Here is a 26,339-nt window from a genome sequence, read left to right as displayed (position 1 = left end):
GTATATGTGTATTATATTTGTGACTACATGGGTCTTTAATTTGTTAAGGAATATGGAGAAGTTTTTTGCCACAACTCTATGGCATTTTAAGGTGCTTGCCAGCAAGCAAGCTGCAATAGTGTGTAAACAACACTGAAAAGCTCCTATGGCATTTCAAGGTCCTTGCCAGGAAGCAAGCTGCAACATTGTGTCCATAGCTCCATAGTCTGGCCCACCTGTTTGAAAGAGTCAGAGTTTTTCCTGACAGGATGGCCCAGAAAGCCGGCATTTTAAAACAGCTCAGCTTTTTTCTTTCTGCTATGGCTGAAAACCGAAATGCTTTACTCTAGTCTTTCCCAAGATTTTAGGCTTTATGTGGATGTAGTTATCCACGTGGGCGCCATTCTGTAACATGAATGGGCCTGCTTGTTTGTGTTTCTGTCCTGCCCGATACCCTACAACTGTTTGACTCCAAAGAAAATCACACATAAATCTCCATAAATTATAAGCTGATTGGCCCATTAGCTCTAGCCTCTCACTGGCTAACTCTCACTTCTTGATTAACCCATTTTTCTGATCTATGTTAGCCATGTGCCTCAGTACCTTTTTTCAGTGGGGCAGATCACATCCTGCTGCTTCAGTGGTCTGGGCAGGAGTGGGAGGAATCAACTTCCTCCTTCCCAAAATTCTCCTGTTCTTATTGTATCATTTTTACTTCCTGTCTGTTTTTCTCACCTATACTTCCTGCCTGGCCAATAAGCATTTATTTAAAACATGACTAACAGAATACAGACAATTCTCCTGGCAATACTTGTGTGTGTGTGTATTATGTATGCATGTGTAGTATATATGTATGTGTGTGTGGTATATGCATGTGAACATATTTTCATGAAAGTTTATATAAGTATGTATTATACAACATGCACATATATACTTATACTGGGAAACCATAGGTAAATATGAGGTGTCTTCCTCAATTGCTGCCCACATTGATTTTTGAGGCACATCTTTCGATGAACCTGGAGTCACCAATTTGATGAAGTTGTCTGGTTAGTGAGCTCTTGAGATCCACCTCCAAATTCACAGCACTCATATGACAGGAATGGACCAACAGACACATCCTTTTATCTGAATATGGGATTCAAACTCTTGTGCTTATGCTTGAACACTATCAATTCACTTCATTACCATCTCCCCTGACCTTGAGTTTGGTTTTTAAATAATGACTAATAAGCATATTCAGCTATAACATACACTACTCTGAATCATTAAAGAAAAGCATCTATGAGAATGAGACTTTGCTGCAGGCTGGATCCAAAATGTACCCACACTCTTCTACTGAAGACGTAGTCTCCTACAGCCAGTGCTGTAGGAGTGTGGGAGCATCTTCAGGAGTGACTGCTGGATGTGAGAAGGTTACTGAGAACTCTCTCTTCTCTGCTGTCATGTGGTCCTTCTATACTTTATTGCAGTTCTCTGAATCTAAGTGACAAAGATTTGAACGTATGGAAAACATGAGTTAAAAGAGATCATCTCTCTTTTCAACTAGTTAATTTCAGGGATTTTTGTCACAGCAATGGGAACTTGAATAGCACATTATGCCTCCCTAACTATGTAAGTTCTAAAAGAAAATATAATTTTAAATGTCATTTTAGATTTTTTATGCAATCTTATCTATTGTTGACTTCAGGTTTACTATAATTGACATAAAATAAGTAAGGCACCTTAGCGCTTTCTCAATGTTTTATGTATTTGTGTCCATTGACCCCATGCCACAATTAGGATAACAAGGCTGTCCCCTACAGAGGCAACTTAGTTGACTCTAGATGGATATATGTGTACATAAAACCGTTAAATCACTTACTTATAATAAATAATATGGAAAGTTATTATTTATTTATTTAATTGGGGGGGGGGTTGAGACAAGGTTTCTCTGTGGCTTTGGAGCCTGTCCTGGAACTAGCTCTTGTAGTTATACTTTTATTCTGCTCAATGACTGCCATGGAATAATGAACTTATACACTGTAAAGATTTTCCACTGATATTGTTTTTAATAAAATAATGATTGACCAGTAGCCAGAGAGGAAGTATAGGCAGGGAGACCAAACTAAGAGAATTCTGGAAAGAAGAAAGACAGAGATAAAGTAGCCAGTCAGATGTAAAAGTATGATGATTTGAATACTTTACCAACCCAAGGTACTAACCCATGTGGCTAAATATAGATAAGAATTATGAGTTAATTTAAGGTATAAGAGTTAGTTAGCAATAAGCATGAGAAACAGCCCAAATATTTTATACTTAATATAAATTGTTTTGTGTTTATTTGAGACTGAATTTCTGTAAAACCAGGTAGGGCAGAAACTTCCATCTACAAATGTTGCCCAACTTTTGGCAATTATACCTGAGAGAGCTTCAAAAGGGATTCTAAACACAAAGAACAAAGTCAAGTTTGGCTTCTTGTTAGCAGCATTTTCTCAGCCGTGCTCTGTTTGCTAGAGGCAAGCTGAGGCACAATGCCTTTAAGAGAGGCTTCCTGACTCAGCATTTGTGGCAAAAACTGTGCAGCTCTTTTAAGAGCCCCTGCTACAAAACACTTAAATGGTGCTTATGAGCAACTGATGGAATGCTTCTTGGTTGTTTCATGGACCTAGAAACTCTGCAGAGTTGTAGCAATAATCATGGATTCTGACAGTACCTCTGCCATGAAACTAGACTTTCAGCAAGCCAAGGAAAGGGGTGGAACCAATTGCCAAAGTTGCTGCTTTAATTTTAGTTGTATTGCTTAGCAGATTAAACACTCATGTGGTCAGAAAAAGAAAGAAATACAGAGCCGAGGGGTGCTGTGCGTCCGGAGCAGGCGGCCATGGGGAGCCTCCGCGGCCTGCGCCTGGCGGCTGGACATTGCTTTAGGTTATATGAAAGAAATGCTTCCTCTTCTCTAAGGTCTACCAGGCACACTGACTTGAAGAGGATCAATGGATTTTGCACCAAGCCACAGGAAAGTTCCAAAGCTCCAACCGAATCTTACAGACACAGAGTGCCCCTGCACAAACCCACGGACTTCGAGAGGAAGATACTGTTGTGGTCAGGACGCTTCAAAAAGGAGGAAGAAATCCCGGAGACAATCTCGTTTGAGATGCTTGATGCTGCAAAAAACAGGCTCCGGGTGAAGGTCAGCTATTTAATGATTGCCCTGACAGTGGCAGGATGCATCTATATGGTTATTGAGGGCAAGAAGGCGGCGAAAAGACATGAGTCTTTAACAAGCTTGAACCTGGAAAGGAAAGCCCGTCTGAGAGAGGAGGAAGCTATGAAGGCCAAAGCAGAGTAGAAGGATTTGCGCTGGATTTGGAAAACCTGGGAGTGAGGTTGTAGTAACAAGCACGCACTGGAAAGAATGTGGTACGACACACGCTTTGCAGGGATTTATTCCACTTCCCCACTTCTGCTGTAGAGGAACAAATACATTTTCTTAAAGAAAAAAAAAAGAAAGAAAGAAATACAGAGAAAAGACAGATTCAGGTGAAAAAAAAACTAAACAATTTAAAGTGTGTTTAAAATTATAAGCAGAATTTGAAAAGAAAGGAAAAGGATAAAGAAAGTCCTTAAAAAGGAAATGGAGTGATAAATAGAGTTTATATAAGATGGAAAATACACAGTCTGGATACCATAAATTATTGTGTTGTCTTTGAATTGTGTGACTGCTGAGAAAGAAAGAGCAACTGCTAAAAGAATTTTGATTATAAATGCTGCTGGTTACCAATCTATATATTTTTAAAATATTTTGACTTCAAAATTTAAATCAAAAGATATGCTATTTTGAGAAAGAGGTTCTACTTTTATTTCCACAGGAAATGAGAAGCTGTGGATTCATTCTGGGTTAAGAAAACTCAGGTTTGATTGAGGAAGACCCCCTGAACAATCTTCAATAGGAGCAGATAACCCAGATGATCCAATGTCTTAATAGTGCCTCTGTTGCAGTTTCTTCTGAGTTCTGTGTCTACAACAGCTTCAAGGTAACTGAGATGAAGTAACTTCACAGAATACTCCAGTTAAGATTTGAGTGTAATTTTAATTTTTCTTAGGGTACTCCAAATATTACCAGTGCCCCCAATCATCAGGAAGTAGCAAGGAAAACTATGTCCATATCATTATGGATAATGGTAAGGAAAATGCTAAAGAAAGGAGATTAGATTTAGGGTTCTTATTTTGAAATGAAATAGAAAAATCTGTGGGATAATAAGTCTTGCACACTGCAAAGATTAAAATACTTGTCATTAGTATTTATTTAATGAGAAGCTGATTTGTCAGTACCCAGAAAGGAAGTATATGCAGGGTTACCATATAAGGAGAATTCTGGAAAGAGGAAAGACAGACACACAGTTTCTCGCCAGGCACAGAAGAAGCAAGATGAGACTGCCTTTCTGACAAGAGGTACCAAACCAACTGGACAAACATAGAAAAGAATTATGGGTAAACTTAAGTTGTATGAGCTAGTTAGCAATAAGCTTGGACAATAGGTCAAATAGTTTATAATCAATTTGGGCTTTTGTGTATTTATTTGGGACTGAATGGCTGCAGGACCAGACAGTGATGTGGGAATGTCATATATCAATCTGTTGATTTCATTGGTTAATTAAATAAAGAAACTGCTTGCCCTGATAGGTTAAAACATAGGTGGGAGGAGTAAACAGGAGGAAGAGGAAGTGAGGTAAGACTCCTCAGAAAGATGTGAGATAGCTCTGCCCTCAGAGACACACGCGATGAAGCTCCGACTCAGGATGGATATAGGCTAGAATCTTCCCAGTAAACGCACCTTGGGGTGCTTACACACATTATTAGAAATGGGCTAGTCCAGGTGTGAGAGTTAGCCGAGAAGAGGCTAGATATAATGGGCAGGCAGTATTTAAAAGAATACAATTTGTGTGTTGTTATTTCGGGCATGAGCTAGCAGGCGGCCGGGGTGCTGGGGACACAGCCCCACTGCTCCTATTTCAACAAGACAGGACAGAAACTTCTGTCTACAAATGGCAAGAATATTGCTTTGTGTGCATATACAGTAAAAATAGCAGAAGTCTACATAAGACCATTACAGAAGTTGTTAGAAATTCTGTCCTAATTCCAAGTCAAAATTAACTCATTGATTTTTCATAAAATTCAAGATAGTACCTCAAATATTAATTTCTAAATTCATTTTAGAAAACTAGAATTATAGAATATACTAATTTGTACTCACATGCTAAGGAATGACTGTAGAAAAATATTGAAGGTCATTGTTTTATATAATAACACCACTGTTTATTAATGAGTAGAAAGCCTATTAATAAAATCAAAAACATTATGATTCACAGAATACAGTCTCCCACATATGAGCTCAACAGAAAACATTTGTTTGCAATGTATGGCCTGAGAACAATTGCAGTGCCAAATGCCCATGGTGTATGCTCAGAAACATATGATGCAGTGATGTTCTATGATAGCACACATGTGTGCTCGAACCCTCAAACCTCAGATTCATTAGGCATATCCTATTAAAAATTTTCTCATTACTTTATGGTCAGAATTTTTTTTTTCTTTTTTCCAAATATTTATTGACTCCCAAATTCAGTTACTCATATGTGGTGGTTATCCATTGTTTAGGAAGCTGGACTCCATAGCAAATGTTTGTTCTTATTTTCCTGCTTACCCTTTTTTCAGATATCTACTTCTATATCCCTGAATGTCGTCAGTGCCTTAGTAAATACTTTCTATAAATTTATGTACATGGCATTATTTTAAGGCAATGGTTCTGGTCAGATTAATTTAGACAATATTGGATCTTATGAACAGTAATAGTATATGTAACTCTATGTAAATCTCTAAGTATATTCTCAGCAACTATTTATTAATTTATTTCTCGACAATTTCACATACGGAGCAGTGCATTCTAACTACTCTTACACCATACCCTCCCCCAGCTCTCCGTCAATGCTGTCATCCACTTTCCTTGCTATCTGTCCTTTCACAAATTCATTGATTTTGTTTTGTGTTGTGAGAAAATGATTTTAACCAGAGATATTGTAGCCAACCTTAAATGATGCCTGTGAATTGCACTGTGTTCAAAGGTTAAAATTTGCAAATTTATATTTAGTTACTAACTTAAGATTTATGAAAAGTCGTGAAATTTGGAACCACCCAGTAGAACCTAGTCGACCCACTCTTGAGTACATAGCAGAAGGCAATGGCTCTCCCTTTCCCAGAATCTGTCAGTAGCTTAGAAGGAAACCATGAGCCTCTCTCCCATTCATGGCGGACTGTTGACATGCCCCTTCCTGTGCAAATCCAGTGCTGACAGCCACAGCTTGTGAGAGTTTATGACATTTTGCTGCCTTCTTCCCATGTCATCTTTTCTTTATGTCCTTTTCCTTCTTTATTTGTGGATTATTAAACTCAAAGGAGGTGGTAGAGGTGCGGGTAGATGGTAAGGTAATTAAGAGTGCATAAAAAATACACTTATATCTCAGGTCTTAAAACAACTTGGAATTCTAGCTGCTGGGGTTTTGTTACCTTCATTTGCCCTCTGTGAACCCGTGCTTTCGGGTATGCACATACATACATAAGCAAATACAAATAAATGAAATTAAAAAAAATCCCTTCCTCTAAGCAGGTGGTATAACTATCGCTTTTAGGACTGAACATTCAACTGCCACTTACTTTAAGTAACTTTAGCATTCAGGAGTCTTATTATTCACCGCTGTTTACTGTCAAGACAGACTTCTGCAATTAAGACTGAGAGAAGTATTTATCTGTGGGCATAAGCAAATATTTATAAGGCAGTTTGATGTTTTATCAGTTTAGCTAAACAACAGGAGTCAGCTCCCTGGTGAGGCTTATGAGCACCCCGAGCATAAATCTTCATCAAATTTACGGTGCCATCATGGATTCACTCCCCAGATTCAAAGAGCTGGTTCCCCATTGAACAGTTGCATCATTATGTCTCGAGTGGTCATATCTTGCCCAGCAAGTTGATATCGTAGTTCATAAAGCATACAGTGATATAAGACCACTTTTTTTTCTCTACCAGTACATTTTAGCACTATGAAAGCTAGCCAAGAGGGAGGAATTCTTTCTATATAGGAAAGTGTGTGGTATCTTACAATATAGGCTTATCATATGGTTTGACAACCAAGAGGCAGAACAGAAGCCTATATTATTCAGGGGCCTCTGGGATCAACATCTCATAAGAAGGTAACAAATATATGACCCTGGGTCTTTGATTTAAATTGCCCACAGGTTTTAGTGCTAGCATTATGGAGACATAGTCTTGCCCTTCGAACAATTTTTGATCATATTTTAAGTAAGATAATGAAATAGAAACAGGGCTCCATTTGATTTTTTCATATATTTTTCTATTGATTAACCTGGAACCCATGCCTTCTCATCTCCTCTATATCTAATCCCTCATGCTTAAACTCTTCTACTCCAAATGTTCTTCTATCCCCCCCTTCCCTTCTATTTCTCTTCTACTTTCCTTTTACCTACATTCAATAAGCCACCACCCTTCTTATTACCCTTATCCCTGAATGGCTTCTTTTAACTTCTCTGGCTTTTACAAATATGTCATGTTTAACACATATCTAGAACTTCAAAACTAGAATACACACATGAGAGAGAATATGAGGTGTTTGTCTGAATTTCATTCATGCACACATCCTGTTTTCCAAGACACCCTTTGCTTAAGAGGCTGACATTTCTCCAGTTTGTATTTTGTTATATTTGTAAATTATCAGGTTGCTAGAGTTATACCACCAAGTTGCGTCTTGGTTACATTCCATTCCATTGGTCGAAGCGTCCATTTCTGTGCTGTATACACTTTTTATTATTACTTCTTTATAGTGTAACTTCAGGTTGAGTGTTGAGTTGTGGTTGCCATTTAGTTTTATTCTTATTTTTTGTTCATAATGACTTTGGCTATCTTTTGTCTTTTGTTCTTTCATATGAATGTTTAATACTTTTTAAAATTTCTGTGTATAATGTCATAAAAATTGTCTTGGGTTACATTAAATATGTATCCTACTTATAATGTATGATCATCCTCATGGTATTAACTCTACCACCTATGAGATTTTGAAGATTTTCTATGTTCTAGTCTATTCCTTGATTTTATTCTTTGTAGTTTTAGCTTTCACAATAGACGTCCTCCCCATACTTGATTAGGTTACTCCAAGGTTTTTATAGCTTTTGCAATTGTCAGTGGAATACTTTTCCTTTTTCTCCCTCACTATGTTTGTACTTGGTATAAAAAAGGTGATTGATTTATTTGTTTGGTGAGTTTTGGTTATTTTTTTTAATAATGCTACTTTGCTAAAGGTATTAATAAGTTTGATGAGCTTTTTTTGTGGAGCACTTAGGACTTCTCAGGTATCAAATCTTATCATCTGAAAAAGGAACACATTAACTTATTTTTCTATTTTTACTCATTTTTCTTATTAGTTTGTTGAGAATTTTATACAACATGTGATGATTATATTCACTCCCCCTTTCCTAAGTCTTCTGATATCCACCTGCTTCTGTTGTTTCCCTTTCATCTCCTTTGCCTTACTGTTTATCTCAGACTTTGAGAGATATATAAAATAGGAGTTTAAATCTTATATATGCCTGTCTTGCTACTGATGGTAATACAATGTTGTACTTGTCTTAGTTTGTATTTCTCTTGCTATCAAAAGATACCATGACCACAACAACTTTGGTACAAGAACACATTTATTTGGTTATGGCTTATAGTTTCAGAGGTTTAGAACATGGTGGTATGCAGAGATAGGTAGTGCAGGAGAAGGTGTAGATGTTAAGGGTTCCACATCTTGATCTACAGGTACCAGAATGAGAGACTATGAACTGGGCACTACTTGAGCATATATCATCAAAGCCCACCCTTACAGTGACACACTTTCTTCAACAAGGCCACATTTGCTAATAGATTCACTCCCTATGGGCCAAGTCTTCAAACACGTGAGTCTATGGGGACCATACCTACTCAAATCAGTACATTTCACTCCCTCACTCCCATAGGCTTGTAGTAATAACATAATGCAAAATTCATTTAGTATGTCTTCAAAATCACCGTAGTCTATCAGTCTATCAATAATGCTTAAAAGTTCAAAGTTCGAAGTAAGTCTCTTCTGATATTCATACAATTTCTTAACTGTAACCTCATATAAAGTCAAAATCAAAAACAGATCATTTGCTTCCAACATACATTGGCATAGAATATACAATATTGTTCCAAAATGTAGGAAGGGGAGCATAGTAAGGAAAAACTGGATTAAAGCAAGACTGAAAATGAGCTGGGCAAACTTCAAACCCTGCATCTTCATGTCTGATATAAAAACACACTTCAGATCTCCAACTCTTTTTCATTTATGTTGATTGCAACATACTTCTGTCATTGGGCTGTTTCCACTCCTTGTTAGAAACTCACCTTGGAAGGTTTCCCAAAACTATGGCATCTCTAACATCTTAGGGCCTTCAATGCAATTCAGTGCAATAAATTCACCTTCACAGGTTTATATAATTGTTATCATATTGAATACAAGAAATTATTTAATTTATTTTATAGATTTGTTAAGATTTAAGTTGTTTTTCAGTATGTGGTCAAGTTTACAGAAACTTCCATGAGCTACTAAGAAGCATTTGGATATACAATTCTGTAGATACCTGCAAGTCCATTTAATCTATAATGGATTTCAACTGCAATGTCTCTGCCATTTTATTCATTCATTTGTTTGTTTGATGTCTGGAAAACATTTAGTGAAAGTGAAAGTGGGGTATTGAAGTCATTTAGTATTACTGTGTTGGGTTATCCTGTGGATTAATGCTAGATTAATACATACTCAAGTACAGTGTATGTATATATTTTTAATTTTAATATCCTCTTAATAGGTTGCTCCCCTGAACAGAATAAAGAGTGACATTTAACTCTTCTGATTAACTTTAGCTTGAAATCTACTTTTATTTTTTTCTACTTGAAATTAGATTTTAAAGTAGCAATGCTTGTGGTTTTCCTCATTATTTTTCCTTGGAATACTTTATATCTTAACATTAAGGTAATGCCTGTTTTTTAAGTCAAGATATGTATCAATAAACAGAGTTTGTTTTCTAATCAAATAAGCAGGATTTTATTTTTTAATTGGGAAATTGAGGCTAGTGCTATTCAGAGGTGTCATTAAAAGATATGCATTAATTGATATCTTTTGATTTTGTTTTTATCGTTCTGTGCTACATAACTGTTTTTCTAAGATCATCCACTTTTCTCTGTAGCCTAGTGAATCTGTTTATCCTTCTCTTCTTTCTAAGATAGAAGATCTTCAGTGTCCTTTGTAAGGCTGTTTTGGTATCATATGTACCTTTAGACATTTTTATTATGGTAGGTATTTTTTCTTCAATTATAACAGATAATTTTGCTAGGCATATTAATCTTGGTTGGCATCTTTAGTCTGTCATGAATTAAAGAACATTTCTCCAAGTTTTTCTAGTGTGTAAAATTTCTACTAAGATATCAGGTGTTATTCTCATGAGCCTGTCTTTATATATGACTCCTTCCTTCTCTCTTACAGCCTTTAATAAACTTTGTTCTGTGTTTTTAGTGTTTTAACTATAGTGTGGTAAGGGAAATTTATTTATGGTTTGTCTATTTAGTGCTCTGTGTACCTTTTGTATCTGTACAGAAATTTGACCCTATATTTGGCAAATTTCCCCTATAATCTTATTAGTAGAAGTTTCATTGTCTTTTATGTGAAAGTTTGGTCTTCCATGGTCATATTTCATAGATTTTAGTCTTTTTATGGTATCTTAAAGTAGCTGGCTTGAAATGTTCTAAGGAAGAGGGGCTGCAGAAACTTGAACTATTATTGTCATGGTATGAAATGTGGGTAGTCTGGGAAGGCAGCAGACTTCAGAATGTCCTGAAGGATGAACAGCAATGTCCTGATCAGCATGTAAGCATGGAGTGAGTCCTAATAAGACGCTGTTGTCATTTTTGTTTTAGTATCCACAAGCCATGTTTTGCACTTAACTAATGTGATTTTTTTTACTTGCTTCAATACACTAATTCTAAGGACAGTACTATTTTAAGATTTGACTTGATTCTCAGTTTTTATATAAAATATGCAGTTTCTGTACTTTTGTCTTGGTTTTTGTTTTAACTTTGTATTGATTTTTTTTTTGGATTTCAGATTATGAATCCTGATCCCACCCATCTCCCAATTCTCTCACTTCAACCCTCTACCCTTATAACTTCCCCCCAAACAAAACAACAATAAAACAACAAAAAAGAAGAAAGCAACAAACAAACAAAACACCAAACAAACAAAAACTCTGGCATGGAAGTTATAGAGTGCCCTTTGAGTCACACAGTTTACTTTTTTGTCCATACACCTTTTACATCTTTACTTACTAATCATTTCAAGGCATCATTGGTTTCGTATGAGGACTCTGCTATAGTCTCAGTACTGGAAAATCCCTAGGTCTCCTCTTGGATATCCTCCTGTTGTTTGTGTCATGAAGATCCTGTACCTTTGATTTGCAGGCCTTGTACGTCTATGTTGCAGCAGCTCATAGATAAGGTGAATGTCTGAGCCAGCTTACTCTTAGGACTGTTTCTGGGCCAGGGTGGTAGCTAGGTGTGTCAGCCTGCCAGCTTTCCTACATCATCATCGTCCTGAATAGTTTTCCAGTACTACTATTGCTAGCTCACCCAATATTGCAGGCAGGAAGGAACCAGGCCAGATCTCCTGTTCTAACAGTCTTGTGTAGAGCTCACCCAAACTCACACCACCAGAGACAGCTCTGCTGTTTTTCCCCAGTGAGGTGCAGGGCTCACTCTCCTGAATGCTGCACTTAGTGAGGGACAAGGCTGGTCCTTCCTTTCGTATGCCTCCAAGACCTGTTCACAGATCACAAGGGGTGGTGGTTAGAAGACATATTTTTTTCTCACTTTTGCCACCACATAATGTATGAGGGGCAGGAGCAGCTCCCCTGCTCTCATGCCCACAGGCAGGCCTGGGTCACCTGTGTCCCCACCAACAGGATTAGTTGTAGTGTACAGCCCAGGGGAGGTGCAGGGCCAGTACCTCCTTATGCTGCAGCCAGTGAGGGGCAGAGACACTTCTCTCATGACCCTGGGGCCAGGTCTCCTGCCTGCCACACGTGGTGAGGGGCAAGGGAGAGGTCTCACCCATACCACTGTGTGACAGAGAGTGCCACTAGCTCTCCCACTCTCACATCTTCAGGGCCAGCTCACTTGCATCCCTGCTAACAGGACAACTGTACGGTGCAACACAAGGGAAGTGTAGGACCCACTCTCCAGAGTGCTGCACTTGGTGAGGGGCAGGTGCGTATCACCTAGCGTTGCAACCAGTGATAGGTAGGGCTAACTCTGTGTCCCTCTAACCTCCCAGGTTTTGGTGGTACCAAGAGCCATGGACATCAACACAGACAGTGGTTGAATCAGGGCCATGGACCCTGGCATGGCCCTTGGAAGCAACCTAGGCCCAGGTGACATCATTACCCTAATTAGTAATGCAGATCATTTAGCTTTATATGGACCTCTTAGGGGCAAAGTCTTTGGACACTAGCATTGGAACAGTTGGTAACTCAGACCTTACACATCTGAGAGGCCTTTGGTGACTACCTGTGCCACAGACATCAGAACAGACTCAAGTTGTGGTAGCACCATAGACTCAGACATGGTCCTTGGCAGTAGTCCAAGGCCCAGAAGTTGTTGTGGCACTTTTTGGTTTTGTAGATCACCCAGATGAGTATGGTTCCGTTGTCAGCATGGCCCTCGAACACCAGCATGTAATAAACAGGTGACAGCCCAGACCATAGGCAATCTCTCAACCTTCAGTCGCAAGAGGAGTCACAGACCCCTTGCTTCAGTAGGACCACAGACCCAGACATAGCCCTCAAATGCAGTTTGGGTCATGATGACAGCATGTCTCCTGGTGACATCACAGACCATCCAGGTCTGTATGGCTCTAATGACAATTTGACCCTTAAAGACCAACATGTCCCCCCACCATTTGTCATCCCAAATACAGTTCTTTTGCCATGGGCTTCCTAGGCAACAGGATCCATGGATGTCAACTCAGAACTTAGCCAACACAGACTCACGGACCCAGACATGGCCCCTGGGAGCAGTCTGGCCCATATATCACCAAGGCCCTGGGGAGCAAGCAGGCCATCTCTATCAGCTTTTCCTTACTGCCCTCGCCTCTTCAGAACTGCCTCTCTCTCCAGCACCTGAATTGTTCTGTCTCTCTTTCTCTCCCATTTCCCACCCAGTACTCACTCACTGGTGCTCAAAGGGGGCAGGACTGTGACCGTCCTTCAAGTGCACACTGAGGCCTGACATACTGAGCGGCTTCTGGATGATTTCTGTTGGCCCCAGGACTCTCTACCTGGACAGCGCTGCGGCTGTCCTCTGAGTGACTGCCTGGGCCTAGAAGTGTTGAATGCTGCTTTGTGTTGTATAATAGTATGAAACCTACTATTCTAGTCTACACTGTGTAGATCCAGAAGAATTTCTATTTAATTTCTACTTAACAGTTCACTTTGTCCTTAAATAATGAATGTTTCACACCTCTATTTTCAATCTGCATGTATTTTAATTTTAAAATGTTAACTGAAATAAACTCTCCCCTAAGTTGCTTTCTTTTAAAGTTGATTTGTCTGGAAATTTTATTGCAACAACAAAGGTGTAATTAGCACATGGAGTATATGTTCCTCTCAGTATCCTGTCAGTGGCAAGACACAATATGTGACTTTTTTTACCATTTACTCTGAAAGGGATCATATATCTCCTGTTGATTTCTTTTTAAACCTAATTATATAGTTCATTTTCCTTTCTTTGATTTATGGTCTGTTCTGCTAATCCTCAGAAGATATAATTTATCTGATTTGAATGCTATAAGTTTATTGAGTGTTGCTTGATGATACAGGACATAGTGGATCTTAGTATTAAAAATATATTTTTGAGGGTGTGGTTTTAAAAAATGTTTTGTTGAGAGCATGGTTCAAATCTTCCACTTATCTACTAATTGTACATCTAATTATTGAATATTTGTGAAGTATTATTGCAGTTTGGTTAGAGCTATAAATCTTTCTCTTCTTGTGGTTATGGCAGATTCCCCTTAATATACACTGAAGCTGTGTTTTAGGTATACAAAATCCTTAGGATCATTATATGCTCTTCATGAATTTATCACACAAAACAGGTAGATGATGATAAAATTTTATTGGTCATTTATAAAGGAAATGTATCCTGCTACTGGCATATCCCTGACACTGTCATTACCTCACATCTATGCTTTTGTCTTTACTAGAATCATGACAAAATGACAGAGTAAGAAACAAATGAAAGGAACAAATATTTTGTACTAAGACTTCATATTTCTAGTAAGTGCTTATCTGTTTGTGATAAGGCAAAATAAAGCAGGGATCATGTGGTAGGTAAGCAGCTCCCTTGATGGCAATTGGAAGCATAGAGCCAGGTAGAGAGTGGCCTGCCACTGGCTAGATCACTCAGGGTATGTCTGCAAGGCCATACTTCCTCAAAAGTGGCTTTTCTATTATATGTCAGTCACTTTACCAGATCACAAATCTCTAAGTATATGGATTCACTGAGAAGGCCAGACCCCTAGGATCTAGCCACCGCTCAATGACTTCTTTCACCAGGTACAAACTAAACCTTCAGCATAAGAGACAGTTCATCTCTAAATCAGAAAACCTTCTTTATTTCACAGAAAGTTGCCACTATAGAAGATATTTTACCAGTATTAGGATATTTTATTTATATTTTAATAAATTTGTGTTGAATTTGATATTTTTCTACTATTTCCTCATTTATTTTACCTACCTATGAGATGTGTCTGTTTCTTTTATTTCAGTTTATTTCATTTCTAGTTAGAGTATTATGCTAATTGTATTTAATATTGTTGAGGTCAATATACAACTCATGGTATGTCATCATTCAATGTAATCTTTAAATTTTATGTATTTGGAATTTTTGATACAAGATATCAGGTAGCAAAGTCTGCCTTTATACTCTATATGGCCGTACTTGTCCATCTGTTTCCATTTTTGCCTGAGTGCTAGGATTATAGAGGTGTTCCATCACACTTGGCTCTGAGTATGTTTAAAAAACTCATTCCTTTGTACTAATTAAAATTTTTGTTGCAATTTGCTTTCTTGCTTGTCTTTCCTTTCTATTATTTCAATGGTTGTTTAAATTTTATAATCATAATTTCCCTCCCATCTTCAAGATGCTATTATTGACATATCCTTCTTTAAGGCATAAACTTCAAACTACATTAGCTAACATTTTGACTAAATGTATAATACTCTTTGAAAAGAATTAAATAAGATAAAGCAAAGCCGGCAGTGGTGGTGCACGCCTTTAATCCCAGCACTCAAACAAACAAACAAACAAACAAAAAAGATAAAGCAACCTGTGAAGTTACTATTTCTGATGCAGTTTTAAAAATTGCTTACTCTAATTCTTGTCTGAATTCTGAGTTACTTTGTGTAGTCTGTCTCTCCTCATCATATTCAACGATTTCCTAAACAGGTGGGCATCTGATATTTCTTGCTGGATACCATACAGACTATATTTTACCGTAATGAACATATTTCCATTCCAGCAAATAATTTTGTGCTGTACTTTAGAATTTAGTTAAGCTTTTTAGAATTTATGTCTGGTATGATTTTAGAGTATTTTACATTGGTTGGGAGCAGTGTTTAACACAGAGCTAGCCAGCCTTTATGTATTACATGCAGTTAAGAGGTTTTCAACTGTGTACAATAACTCACAGTTTTATTTGAATGCTTCTATCATTCTTGATTTGGAGGATTTTGTTAGTTCAGTCAAATTCAAATGCTAGCAATTTCAGAAAACTATTCTGTGTGGCTGTGGAGTTTCCAGTTGTCCCTTCTCTAGCTCACTGACTTCTGAACTGTATTTATATTCTTGGAGTTGAATCTTTATCTCATTCCTCAACTGATAAAGCTGGAAACTCTTTCTAGGCAGAAATCGAATTTATTCACTCATTTCATAGAGTTAGAAAATAATTTCTGCTTGCAAACATGTTGCCCAATAATATTTTAGTCATAAAAGATACCATCATAAATTCTATGTCTGATGTATACCCATTGAGTAATCAACATATTCAGAAACAAAAAGATGAAAATAGAGGAGATATTACTTAATATGGTGCAGTCAGAGTTACATTTTGGGAACACTTAAAATATGAAAGTGAGGAATTAGCAACTGCAAAATGAAATATTGTGTGCTAACATATTATTCCATGTCCTGCTTATAGCTAAGGAGTAACAGTGGCAATTTTGAATGGGAAAGTGGAATTATAAAATGTGCATTCCATAAAAATCACCGATGTGAAGGATGAGTAAGGAAGCTTTAACAGCTGTGAAATGTGTGATGTGACTCAAAACATTCAGCAGAAACACTAAAATTATTAAGAAAATGTTTTTGAGATATGGTAAGAATTCAAGTGGAGAGGATTTAGTAACAATGTATTTGGTTAGTAGACAGAGGAAGATGTGCTCAGGAGACTGGATAGAGAACGATGTCATACATGGGTACATATTCTCAACAAGGATGTAGGGCTCTTGTGGTGAAAAGGAAGACAAATAATTTAGTTCAGGCTGGTGGGTTTTGAGATAGTTTCCTAGTATTCCTGAAATACTGTCATTGATGAAGAAGGATTAATGAGATACAATAGGTTTACATGTGTTTTTAGAGATTTGAACTGTCATTTAACCCAGTCCTAAGGAGTGGGAGATAGTATGGTTTCACAGGAAATCACAACCAAACAAAGACTGATATGAGGAGAAGCAACCCTCAGCTTCCTAGGAAACTAAGTCAATGCATTCCTTCTCATGCAGCCATACTTCCTGAACTTTATAGGAGAGACCGTCTGAGAAGATGGAGTATAACAAGAAGAACAAGTGTATTTGATCATATGCTCAAACTAAACTTACTAATGCTGTCATTGCTCTGGCTATAATTCTTTTTGTACACTGAAATAACTGTTGTTTGTGTTGTTTTTCTTGATGTTTTGAGACAAGGTATCCCCATGTAGTCTTGGTTGCCCTGAAACTTGTATGTAAAACAGGCTGACTTTAAACCCATAGGGACCTACAAGCCATTACATCATGAGTTCTAAAACTAAAGGAGTACACCACCATGCCCAGCTATTTCTAACATTTTTAAAATCACTTTTTTATGTGTCATTTTGTTTCATAACACAGAAACTCCATGCTACTGTCTTAGTTGGTGTTCTATTGCTGTGGAGAGACAGCAGGACCAAAGCAACTCTTAAAAGGAAAGCATTTAATTGGGGGCTTGCTTACAGTTTCAGAGGGTTGATCCATTATAATCATGGCAGGGAGCATAGCAACATGCAGGCAGCTGTGGTGCTGAGAAACATCTGAGAGTTTTACATCCTTATCCTCAGGCCGCAGTCAGGGAGGGAAACAGACAGACAGAAACTGAGACTGTGCCAGGAGACAGCTTTGAGGTTTCAAAAGTTGATACACCTTCTTTTTTCTTTTTTCTTTTTTTTTTTTTTGTTTTTTGTTTGTTTGTTTGTTTGTTTTTTCGAGACAGGGTTTTGCTGTGGTTTTGGAGCCTATCCTGGAACTAGCTCTTGTAGACCAGGCTGGTCTCGAACTCACAGAGATCCGCCTGCCTCTGCCTCCCGAGTGCTGGGATTACACCTTCTTTAAGAAGGCCCAACCTCCATGTTCTTTCCAAGCTATTTAGCAGTGGGGCAGGTATATGAGCATGTATATGAGCCTATGTGGGGACATTTTCATTTAAACTACCACAAATATTAGGACATTATACCATTTAAATCATTGATTCATATAAATTATGTTACTTCTTTCCATTAAACATCCAGGTTCTCCTCTAGCTCAGGTTCCTATAAGCTAGAAGCTTTAGAGCTGGGAACCACATTTTTCTGAACTCTTTTGGGCCAATTTCTAACTATACTTTATATTAGTTGGTCATCTACTCATGTGCAAACAGAATGGAAGCTCTAAACTGTGTGAAGGCGATGTGATGGCTTCCTCTACTGAATCACCTGGCTAATGTGGACATTGAGGTTCTTGATGTTTCACTTAATAACATTGATTGTGTTCCTGTCATCCAATAACCATCTCCATCCCTATTGAGAGACAAAGGAACAAGAACAATGTTACGTTTACGTTGTGGCAGGAAACGTGAAACTCTTGGAACAAGAGAAGATGCTACATTATTGCGAATGAATGTGCTAATCCCTAAGGTAGTGGAGTTTGACCTGAACAACATTCTCAGTGTGAAAATTTAAGTTTAATTCTATAAAGTTGATGATTAGAGTCTTACAAGAAACCTACTTGGTGATTTTGTTCCTTTATGTGATTTGCCTGCCACTGAAATCAATTTGATATCATCACCTGCAACCTTTCACTGATTTTTCTGAGCTTATTATTGTAGGATCACATCCTACTCTATCTTTCGATTTTAAATTTTTATTTATTTTAACATTTTGGCAATTTCCTTACTTATCCTCATTCATTCTGTCATTCATCTTATTGTATTTTTTTACTACCTGTTCAAATTGACCCCCTGTTCAGAGCCAAATAGTTTTATGTCCCTATTCACGCTTACTACCATCTTTTCTTTTTTACTGAGTTTGTGCAGGTTGCCACAAACGCTGGAAGTTAACAGTTACTTTACTCTACCCAGAAAACAGGATTTTACAGTACTTACTCCCATGCTTTGGCTCTCAAAGTCTTACAACCTCTCTTCTGCAAAGTCCCTTGCAGATCAGAGTGGGTAATATACTTGTGCAGTTTAGGCTAAAACCTTAAGAATGTGATGACATTTTGTTTGTGCTCTAACAAAACTTGCCTGAGCATCAGTGTGGTGACAATAGTTATCCAAGAGACCATACAGTGGTGGCTCACACCTTTAATGCCAACACTTGGGAGGCAGAGACAATAATTCAAGGCCACTCTGGGCTACACTAGTTTGATCTTGAGTGACTCTTTCCAGCTAGGTGGGAGCTAGCAGAAGGTACAACCTCCTAGCTCAGTTCCTGCTTGCCTTCTCAATGTTCTCTATTAAAGTGTATGCTGTCTACACCACTCAGAATTTTCTCTCTAGTTCTGAATGGTAAGAACTGTAAATAATTATAGCCTCCATAGTTTAGGAGGACTTTGGAGACTTCCTTGTGAAAGTATTATAGCAGCTGTCACACTTGGCTCTGGAATTTGGGAAAGAGGCCACAGACATGAGGAGAGATGAATTTGAGGAGGAGTGGACAGGACGCAGGAGGAGTTGGAGGACGAAGATGGATAATGCAAATACAGTATACTATTATACGCTTTTGAGAAAAATTTAAATATTTAAATTTTTTTCTTAGAAAGTAGTACATTCTAAATTACTTTTTGTACTCCACTTTATCCTCACCAGTCCACAATTTTCTCCTTGCCCCATTTAAACTTCCACTCTTTTTAAAAAATTCTGTATTCACTTTACATACCAACCACAGATCCCCCTCCCATAACAGAAGCCATGAGGAGAGGAGTAACATGTGAATAGTTAGACACATGACATGGAAATAGCAGCAGGGTTAAGACTGGAAAAACTGTCTCTCTACTCTTCCTAGACTCCAAGGCTAGTCACATCAAATTCAATACTGAAAAGTAAAACCTCTGCCAATGAGATAGAATATACAGAACTTGTCATCTGGTAGCTGAGCTACCTTCGTCATTATAATACCTTCAAGTTCCAATCATTTTCGATCAAATATCACTTTTTAATGATGAGTAATGTTCCATTGTATGCATTTACCATCTTTAAATTAAGGTGGATTCCACCCTCTAGCTATTGTGAGAAGAATAGCAACAGATGTAAATACAAAGCACTCTCTGTAGCCTGATTTAGTCTTTTGGGAATATACCCAGTAGTGTTATAGCTGGGTTACGCGGTTTTATTCTAACTTTTCTGAGAAGCAGGTCTAATGGTGGCAATACTAGTTTATATTCCTGGGAACCATGTATAAGTGGTTACTTTCGCTCATCCCCTGAGAACCCTCCTACAATATCTTATTGGAATTTTAATAAAATTCTGATGCACATGATGCAAAAATGCTCAACTACATAGTTACATTCAGTTGCCAATATTTTGAGACAAGATCTCTATGTGTATCTCTCCTTGAAATCATTTTGAAGCCAAGGCTGGTCTTGAGTATGCTGATCTCCTTCCTGTCTCTGCATTTTGATTGCTGTATTTTCAAGAGTGTGCCACTATGGTCTTCTGTATTGTCTGGGCAATGATCTGCAGCTGATAGTAAGTACGCAGCAACTCAAAGTATAATAATGAACAGCAAGTAGGATCTAGATAGACTGATGGGAAAATATCACAAGGTCAAGAATGTGGAACACCCAGCAGAAATTAACTATGAGAGCCTCATTAAAGTAACCAATGGGAATCTCAATGAGTTCCATGATTACCACATTTTGCCTTGGTCTGGGCTTCAAAGTCATTAACAAGTAGTAAAGTAACAGGGATGACATCATCCAAATGAGGTGTGCTCTGTCTATAGGGACTTTTTTTGTCACTGAATAAGCAATAGAAACTTCTATTAAAACTGTTTACCTTTACGCTGTTCTTTTTTTTTTTTTTTTTTTTTTTTTTTTTTTTTTTTTTTCGATTTGTTTTTCTCTGTGGCTTTGGAGCCTGTCCTGGAACTAGCTCTGTAGACCAGGCTGGTCTCGAACCTTTTCGCTCTTCTTAAAGACACAATTTTACTCTGGTATTAGTTTGCTCTTCCTTTGTTTACAGGGTTGATGTGGTGGGGGAGGGGAGTGAGGAGCAGGAAGGGGTCTATCCTCAAGTATTTAGCACTAGTCTCTCAGGAGCATCAAAAGAAGACACACATTCAAATTCTACTTTGTCAGTTGAAACACATATTACCTACTAGGAAGCTCTGAGAGCACAATGAAGATACACAACCATTGTGAGTCAAAGGAAGAAAGGAAGATGTTAAAAATGTGGACCTATAAGGAAGGCATGTTTTAGAAAATTGAGTGATATAACAGGTTTCCATGAAAGAATTCTACCTGTTTGGCCTTTTAAACAAAGGAGTAAATCACCCAGGCATGTGTAGGCATCGAAACAAAGGAAACAACGTACACCAAGAAAGCATAACTTCAGTTGGCCACAAGACTACATCTAATACACTCCCCTCAGAGGTTTCATATAAACGTTAAAAAATTAAACTAGTCACATTTGTGAGGCTTCCTTATCTAATATTTTGTATATTTATATCAAAAAGTTTAAAGTGATTTCAGTTAATTATCTAGTTGACTATTTTTCATGCCTTTGGCAAGCCAATTAATTCTCAGTAAATGTCCAAGTGGTGGTTATTAGAGTACAGTAGAAACTACAGAAAAAGTGGACACATTAATTTCTTATGACATGATTTATTAACATATTTATCCCAGCAACACTCCTGACAATTAATTTGAAATGTTTAACAAGGCAGTATATTCCAAAATGCTTTGTACATTTACCAATTAAGACATGTAAACAAAAATTCAAAATAAAAGAGAAAAAAAAAAGAGAGAAAACTTACCCAGTTTAGGGCAGTTTTCTAAACAAAACAAATGTCTCTGTTATACACATTAAAGTGAACTTAGAAAAATTACTTCAGTTTCTAACGTGGCTGTTGCTGTCAGCTACCATGTGGGTTCTGCCACAAGCAGGGCCCCAGTGCTGCTGGAAATGTGTCACATACTGATACTAGAGCGGGTACCTAATGTCGCCATTTGAACAGAATGTGCTAGAGATACAGTTTAATTGCTTTGCACCTCCATTAACACTTCAATCATATTGTTCAAATATTGGTCTCCATATTGCATTATTTTTTCTTAAATTTGATTTATTTAATCCATGTGTCTTGTAGGGATTCCTTATATTAACAGCTCTGAATAAAGGAGCTGTGCTATGAACAGAACAACTATGATCAATAAATGATTGCAGATATATATATATATATGTGTGTGTGTGTGTGTGTGTGTGTGTGTGTGTGTGTGTAGTGGATTTAGTATATACCTTTGCAATGACTGACAGAACCTAGTGAGAGCTCATTCCTCAAAAATACAATGATCTAAATTTAAAAAAAAAAGTTTTTAAAGCTTGTGTTCAGTGAATATGTGTTGTTTGACCAAATGCCTTGTTTTATATAAGACACGGTAAATGTAGGCCCTGGTAAAAATGTGGGTACTGTCAAACAGAGGGTTTTTTCTTTCATTTTGCTTATCTTATCAAAGCAGTGTGTGGTATTAAATTAGAAAGATGGCATAATTAATAACAGAAAATATTAAACTTGCTCTATGTTTTAAATATTATTATTAGAATTTTGTGATAAAAAGGAGCAAGGAAAGACTATTATTTCATTATGGGAAAAACTGGATTAGATTCAGTGGCTATCAGCTAAAACAACTGTTTTATATTGATATTTAAAAGCTCTCCTGTTTTGGTTTTGTGGTGTAGGAGGTCATTCTGTATTTGTGTTGCTTTCATTGGTTAATAAGGAAACTGCTTTGGGCCTGGCAGAACTTATATATATACAGGGAGACAGAACGGAATTCTGGGAGGAAGAAAGTAGAGTCAGAGAGAGCCACCATGAAGCTGCCAGGTCAAACATGCTGAATCTTTCCCAATAAGCCATGACCTCATGGTGACATACAGATTATTAGAAATGGGTTAAATCAAGATGTGAGAGTTAGCCAATAAGAGACTAGAGCTAATGGGCCAGGTAGTAATTCAATGAATACAGTTTCTGTGTGGTTATTTTGGGGGTAAGCTATCTGGGTGGCGGGATGTAGCCCACTCCTCCATACTGCAGTTTTGATTTAAGAAATCATGTCACAACCTTGTGTTTTGAGGTTACATACAATTTAATAAAGTGTGTGCATGTGCTCCTTCTTACTTCTACTTGTGTTTTTACAGTTGGGAAAATCTGTAGAATTACTAAAGTTCTGCTTCAACAACAGTAACCAAAATCCTCCAACATTCACAATACCCCCATTTATATTAGGGAAAATAGACTGTTAATCAAGTGTATGATCTTGAATAATACAGACTCTAAAACTTCCCTGATAATTCTTGACAAAAAAAAAATAAACAATAAAATGATTTTCAAGACAGAAAGTAAAAACCTTTTTTAAAATTTTCAACTCTGTTTGCTTTGATTATTGTTCAAGGAAAGCAGCTTAGCCTAATATTTGTTAATGGTATTTGCTGCCCATGGTAACCAGAAAGAAAATATCAGTAATATGGAAATCATGTTCTTTCTATGAGATAGAGTTCTAAATGACTGCATCATAATGATTAATGTCAAAACATTAAAATGTGGAGAGGCATGGAAGATAGCATGTCTTCTGTTTTAAAAATATATAAAATACATTCTTATTTCTCAGAATTCAAGTAATCAAGAAGACATTAAATTGTTCCAAAGCTACAATGGTTATTCAAATAATACAGGGATAAATCAAACAAATGTTTTCTATTGATAAAATTAATGTTTTTGAAGTTATGGGGTATGAATGAATAAGTAATAAAATTGAGATAATGTAATATGCTCCTCTAGTAAAAACATCCAAACAAATTTTAACAAACTACGCACTGCTTATTTCAAAGTACCTATAATGATTCCTATCATATAAAAGAAATTGATCTGGTAGGGTAAATGTACTGATTTCCTGAGAAAGCACCTAAGTCTAGAGTTTAGTCCCTTGTAAAGAAATTAACCATTTGCACCAAGATACTGCCCATTCATTTGTATCCCAATACTCACCCATCTAGTAACTGAACTTATAAGATCAAGCAGTAATGTTTGGAATAATTTTGTGTGTTTATAACAACTTTAACCTTTTCAATTGGTATCTTGATTAAGAACAATTATTTTTCTTCTCTTGCTCAATGGTTGCTATTTGATAATCAAAACAGGGGTGTGCATTACATTTTACCTCAAAGTATGAATCTTGGAAGACTCATTAAATTTATCAAAATACAAAACATACTGAATAGTGCTTCATGAAAATATTCAGTGAATACAGCTCCCTACCTCATAGCTTGCCTTGCCTTTAATCAGTAAACTTACACAAGTGAGGAACTAAATTGAAAAGTTTTTTTATATTTCCTGAATTTACCCTAGAGTATATTGTAATGAAATTAAAATAATAAACCATGATTTTTACATAGTTTGATCAATTTTAGGGGACAATAGATGGCAAAATGGAGAGAAAACATTAGTTAGGAGAAAGAAACCATGATAAAATTGGTCTTATAAATAGCAACAATACCTACACTGATTGGAGGAAAAGGGGAGAGTATCTGAGCTCCCATCTTGACAGCCCCTCTCCCTACACCCCTAAGCCCCACCCCCCAGAGCACATTCTATGCCCCTCCTTCTATCTGTCAGATTTCTGGATCCGCAGTAGGTTAAGGAGAATTCTAATTCAAGCATGGAAAATATATTCAAAAAATATAGAGGAAAACATTTCCAACCTAAAGAAGGACATGACATGAAGGGGCATGAAGCTTTCAGAACACCAAATAGATTGGATTCCCCCACACACACCAAAATCCTCTTACCACATAATTATCAAAACACTAAGCATAAAAAAATAAAGAAGGAGTATTAAGAGCTGCAAAGGAAAAAAAGTCATATAACATATAAAGACAGACCAATCAGAATTGCATCTTACTTCTCAGTGGAAACTCTGACAGCCAAATGGTGCTGGACAGATATTCTGCTGATATTAAGAGACCATGAATTCCAGCCCAACCAGACAACTATATCCAGGAAAGCTTTCATAGTATTCATTAGGGATCCCAAAAATTCTACCAGGGAACTTCTCCAACTGATAAATACGTATAGGACACGAGATTAACTAAAAAAAAAAAAAAATCAAAAGCCCTTCTTTATACAAATCGTAAAAGGGGCTGATAATGACATCAGAGGAACAAGACCCTTTATAGTAGCCACACANAAAATATCTTGGAGTAACTCTAACCAAAGAAGTGAATGGCATGGAAAGTCCTTCTGTAAATGTGTTGCTTTCAGTGGTTAATGAATAAAGAAGCTGCTTTGGCCTGTAATAGGATGGAATAGAGGCAGAATCATGGAGAAGCCATATAGTCACCTGTATGAGACAGACATACCAGACAAACTTGCTGATAAATCACAACCACGTGGCAATACACAGATTAATAGAAATGGGTTAACTTAAAATGTAAGAGCTAGCTAGAAATATGCATAAGCTAATAGGCCAATTAGTGATTTAATTAATACAGTTTCTGTGTGGTTATTATGAGTCTGGGAAGCCAAAAATGAATGAGTGGCCTCCCCCAACAAGCCAAAGACCTGTAAAATAAGAACATTGAGACTTTAAAAAAAGAAATTGAAAAAAAGTTTCAGAAAATGGAAAGATCTCTTATTCTTGGATAGGTAGGATCAACATTGTGAAAATGGCAGTATTACTAAAAGCAATCTACAGATTCAATGCAATCCCCTTCAAAACTCAAACACATTTTTTTCACAAACATCAAATAAACAATACTCAACTTCATATGGAATAACTAATAACCGTGAATAATCAAAACAATCCGGTACAAAAAGGAACTTCCAGAGTCATCCCTGACTTCAGGTGTTATTATAGAGTTCTAATAATAAAAAAAAATAGCTTGGTATTGGCCTGAAACCAGACGCGCAAAGGCTAATGTAATCATATTGAAGACCCTGACATTATCCACATCCCTATAAAGACCTGATTTTTGGCAAAGTAGCCAAAATGGTACAATGGAAAAAAAAGCATTTTCAACAAAGGTGCTACTACAATTGGATAGCAGGATGTAGAAGAATGTAAATAGATCCATATCTATAGCTGTGCACAAAACTCAAATTCAAATGGATCAAAGACATCAAGATAAATTCAGTTACACTGAACTTGGTAGAAGAGGAAGTGGGAAGTAGCCTCAAATACATTGTCACAGAAGACCACTTTCTAAATATAATACCAGTAAGTAGTACAGACACTGAGTACAACAATTAATAAATGAAACCGCCAGAAACTAAGAAGCTTCTGTAAAGCAAATGACATGGTTAACAAGACAAAACAACAACTTACAGAATGGAAAAAGATCTTCAACAACTCCACATCCGAAAGAGGGCTGATCTCCAAAGTATAGAAATAACTCAAGAAATTGGAAAAATAATCCAATTAAAAATGGGATACAGATCTAAACA

The 26,339-nt window shown here is 37.0% G+C and overlaps 1 protein-coding gene across 1 annotated transcript; it reads left to right on the top strand.

The window, feature by feature from the left end:
• The first annotated feature begins 2,814 nt into the window (after nt 1–2,814).
• Nucleotides 2,815–3,461, top strand: LOC126513788 (protein FAM162A). Its single transcript, XM_050162328.1, has one exon. It carries the CDS (start codon nt 2,843–2,845, stop codon nt 3,308–3,310), a length of 468 nt encoding a protein of 155 aa, XP_050018285.1. The 5' UTR covers nt 2,815–2,842; the 3' UTR covers nt 3,311–3,461.
• The last annotated feature ends 22,878 nt before the right edge of the window (nt 3,462–26,339 follow it).

Source organism: Alexandromys fortis, unplaced genomic scaffold (genome assembly GCF_014885135.2).
Source record: "Alexandromys fortis isolate MF-2015 unplaced genomic scaffold, M_Fortis_MF-2015_v1.1 scaffold_117, whole genome shotgun sequence".
NCBI classification, from domain to species: Eukaryota; Metazoa; Chordata; class Mammalia; order Rodentia; family Cricetidae; genus Alexandromys; species Alexandromys fortis.
This window is presented reverse-complemented; position numbering and strand designations above follow the sequence as displayed.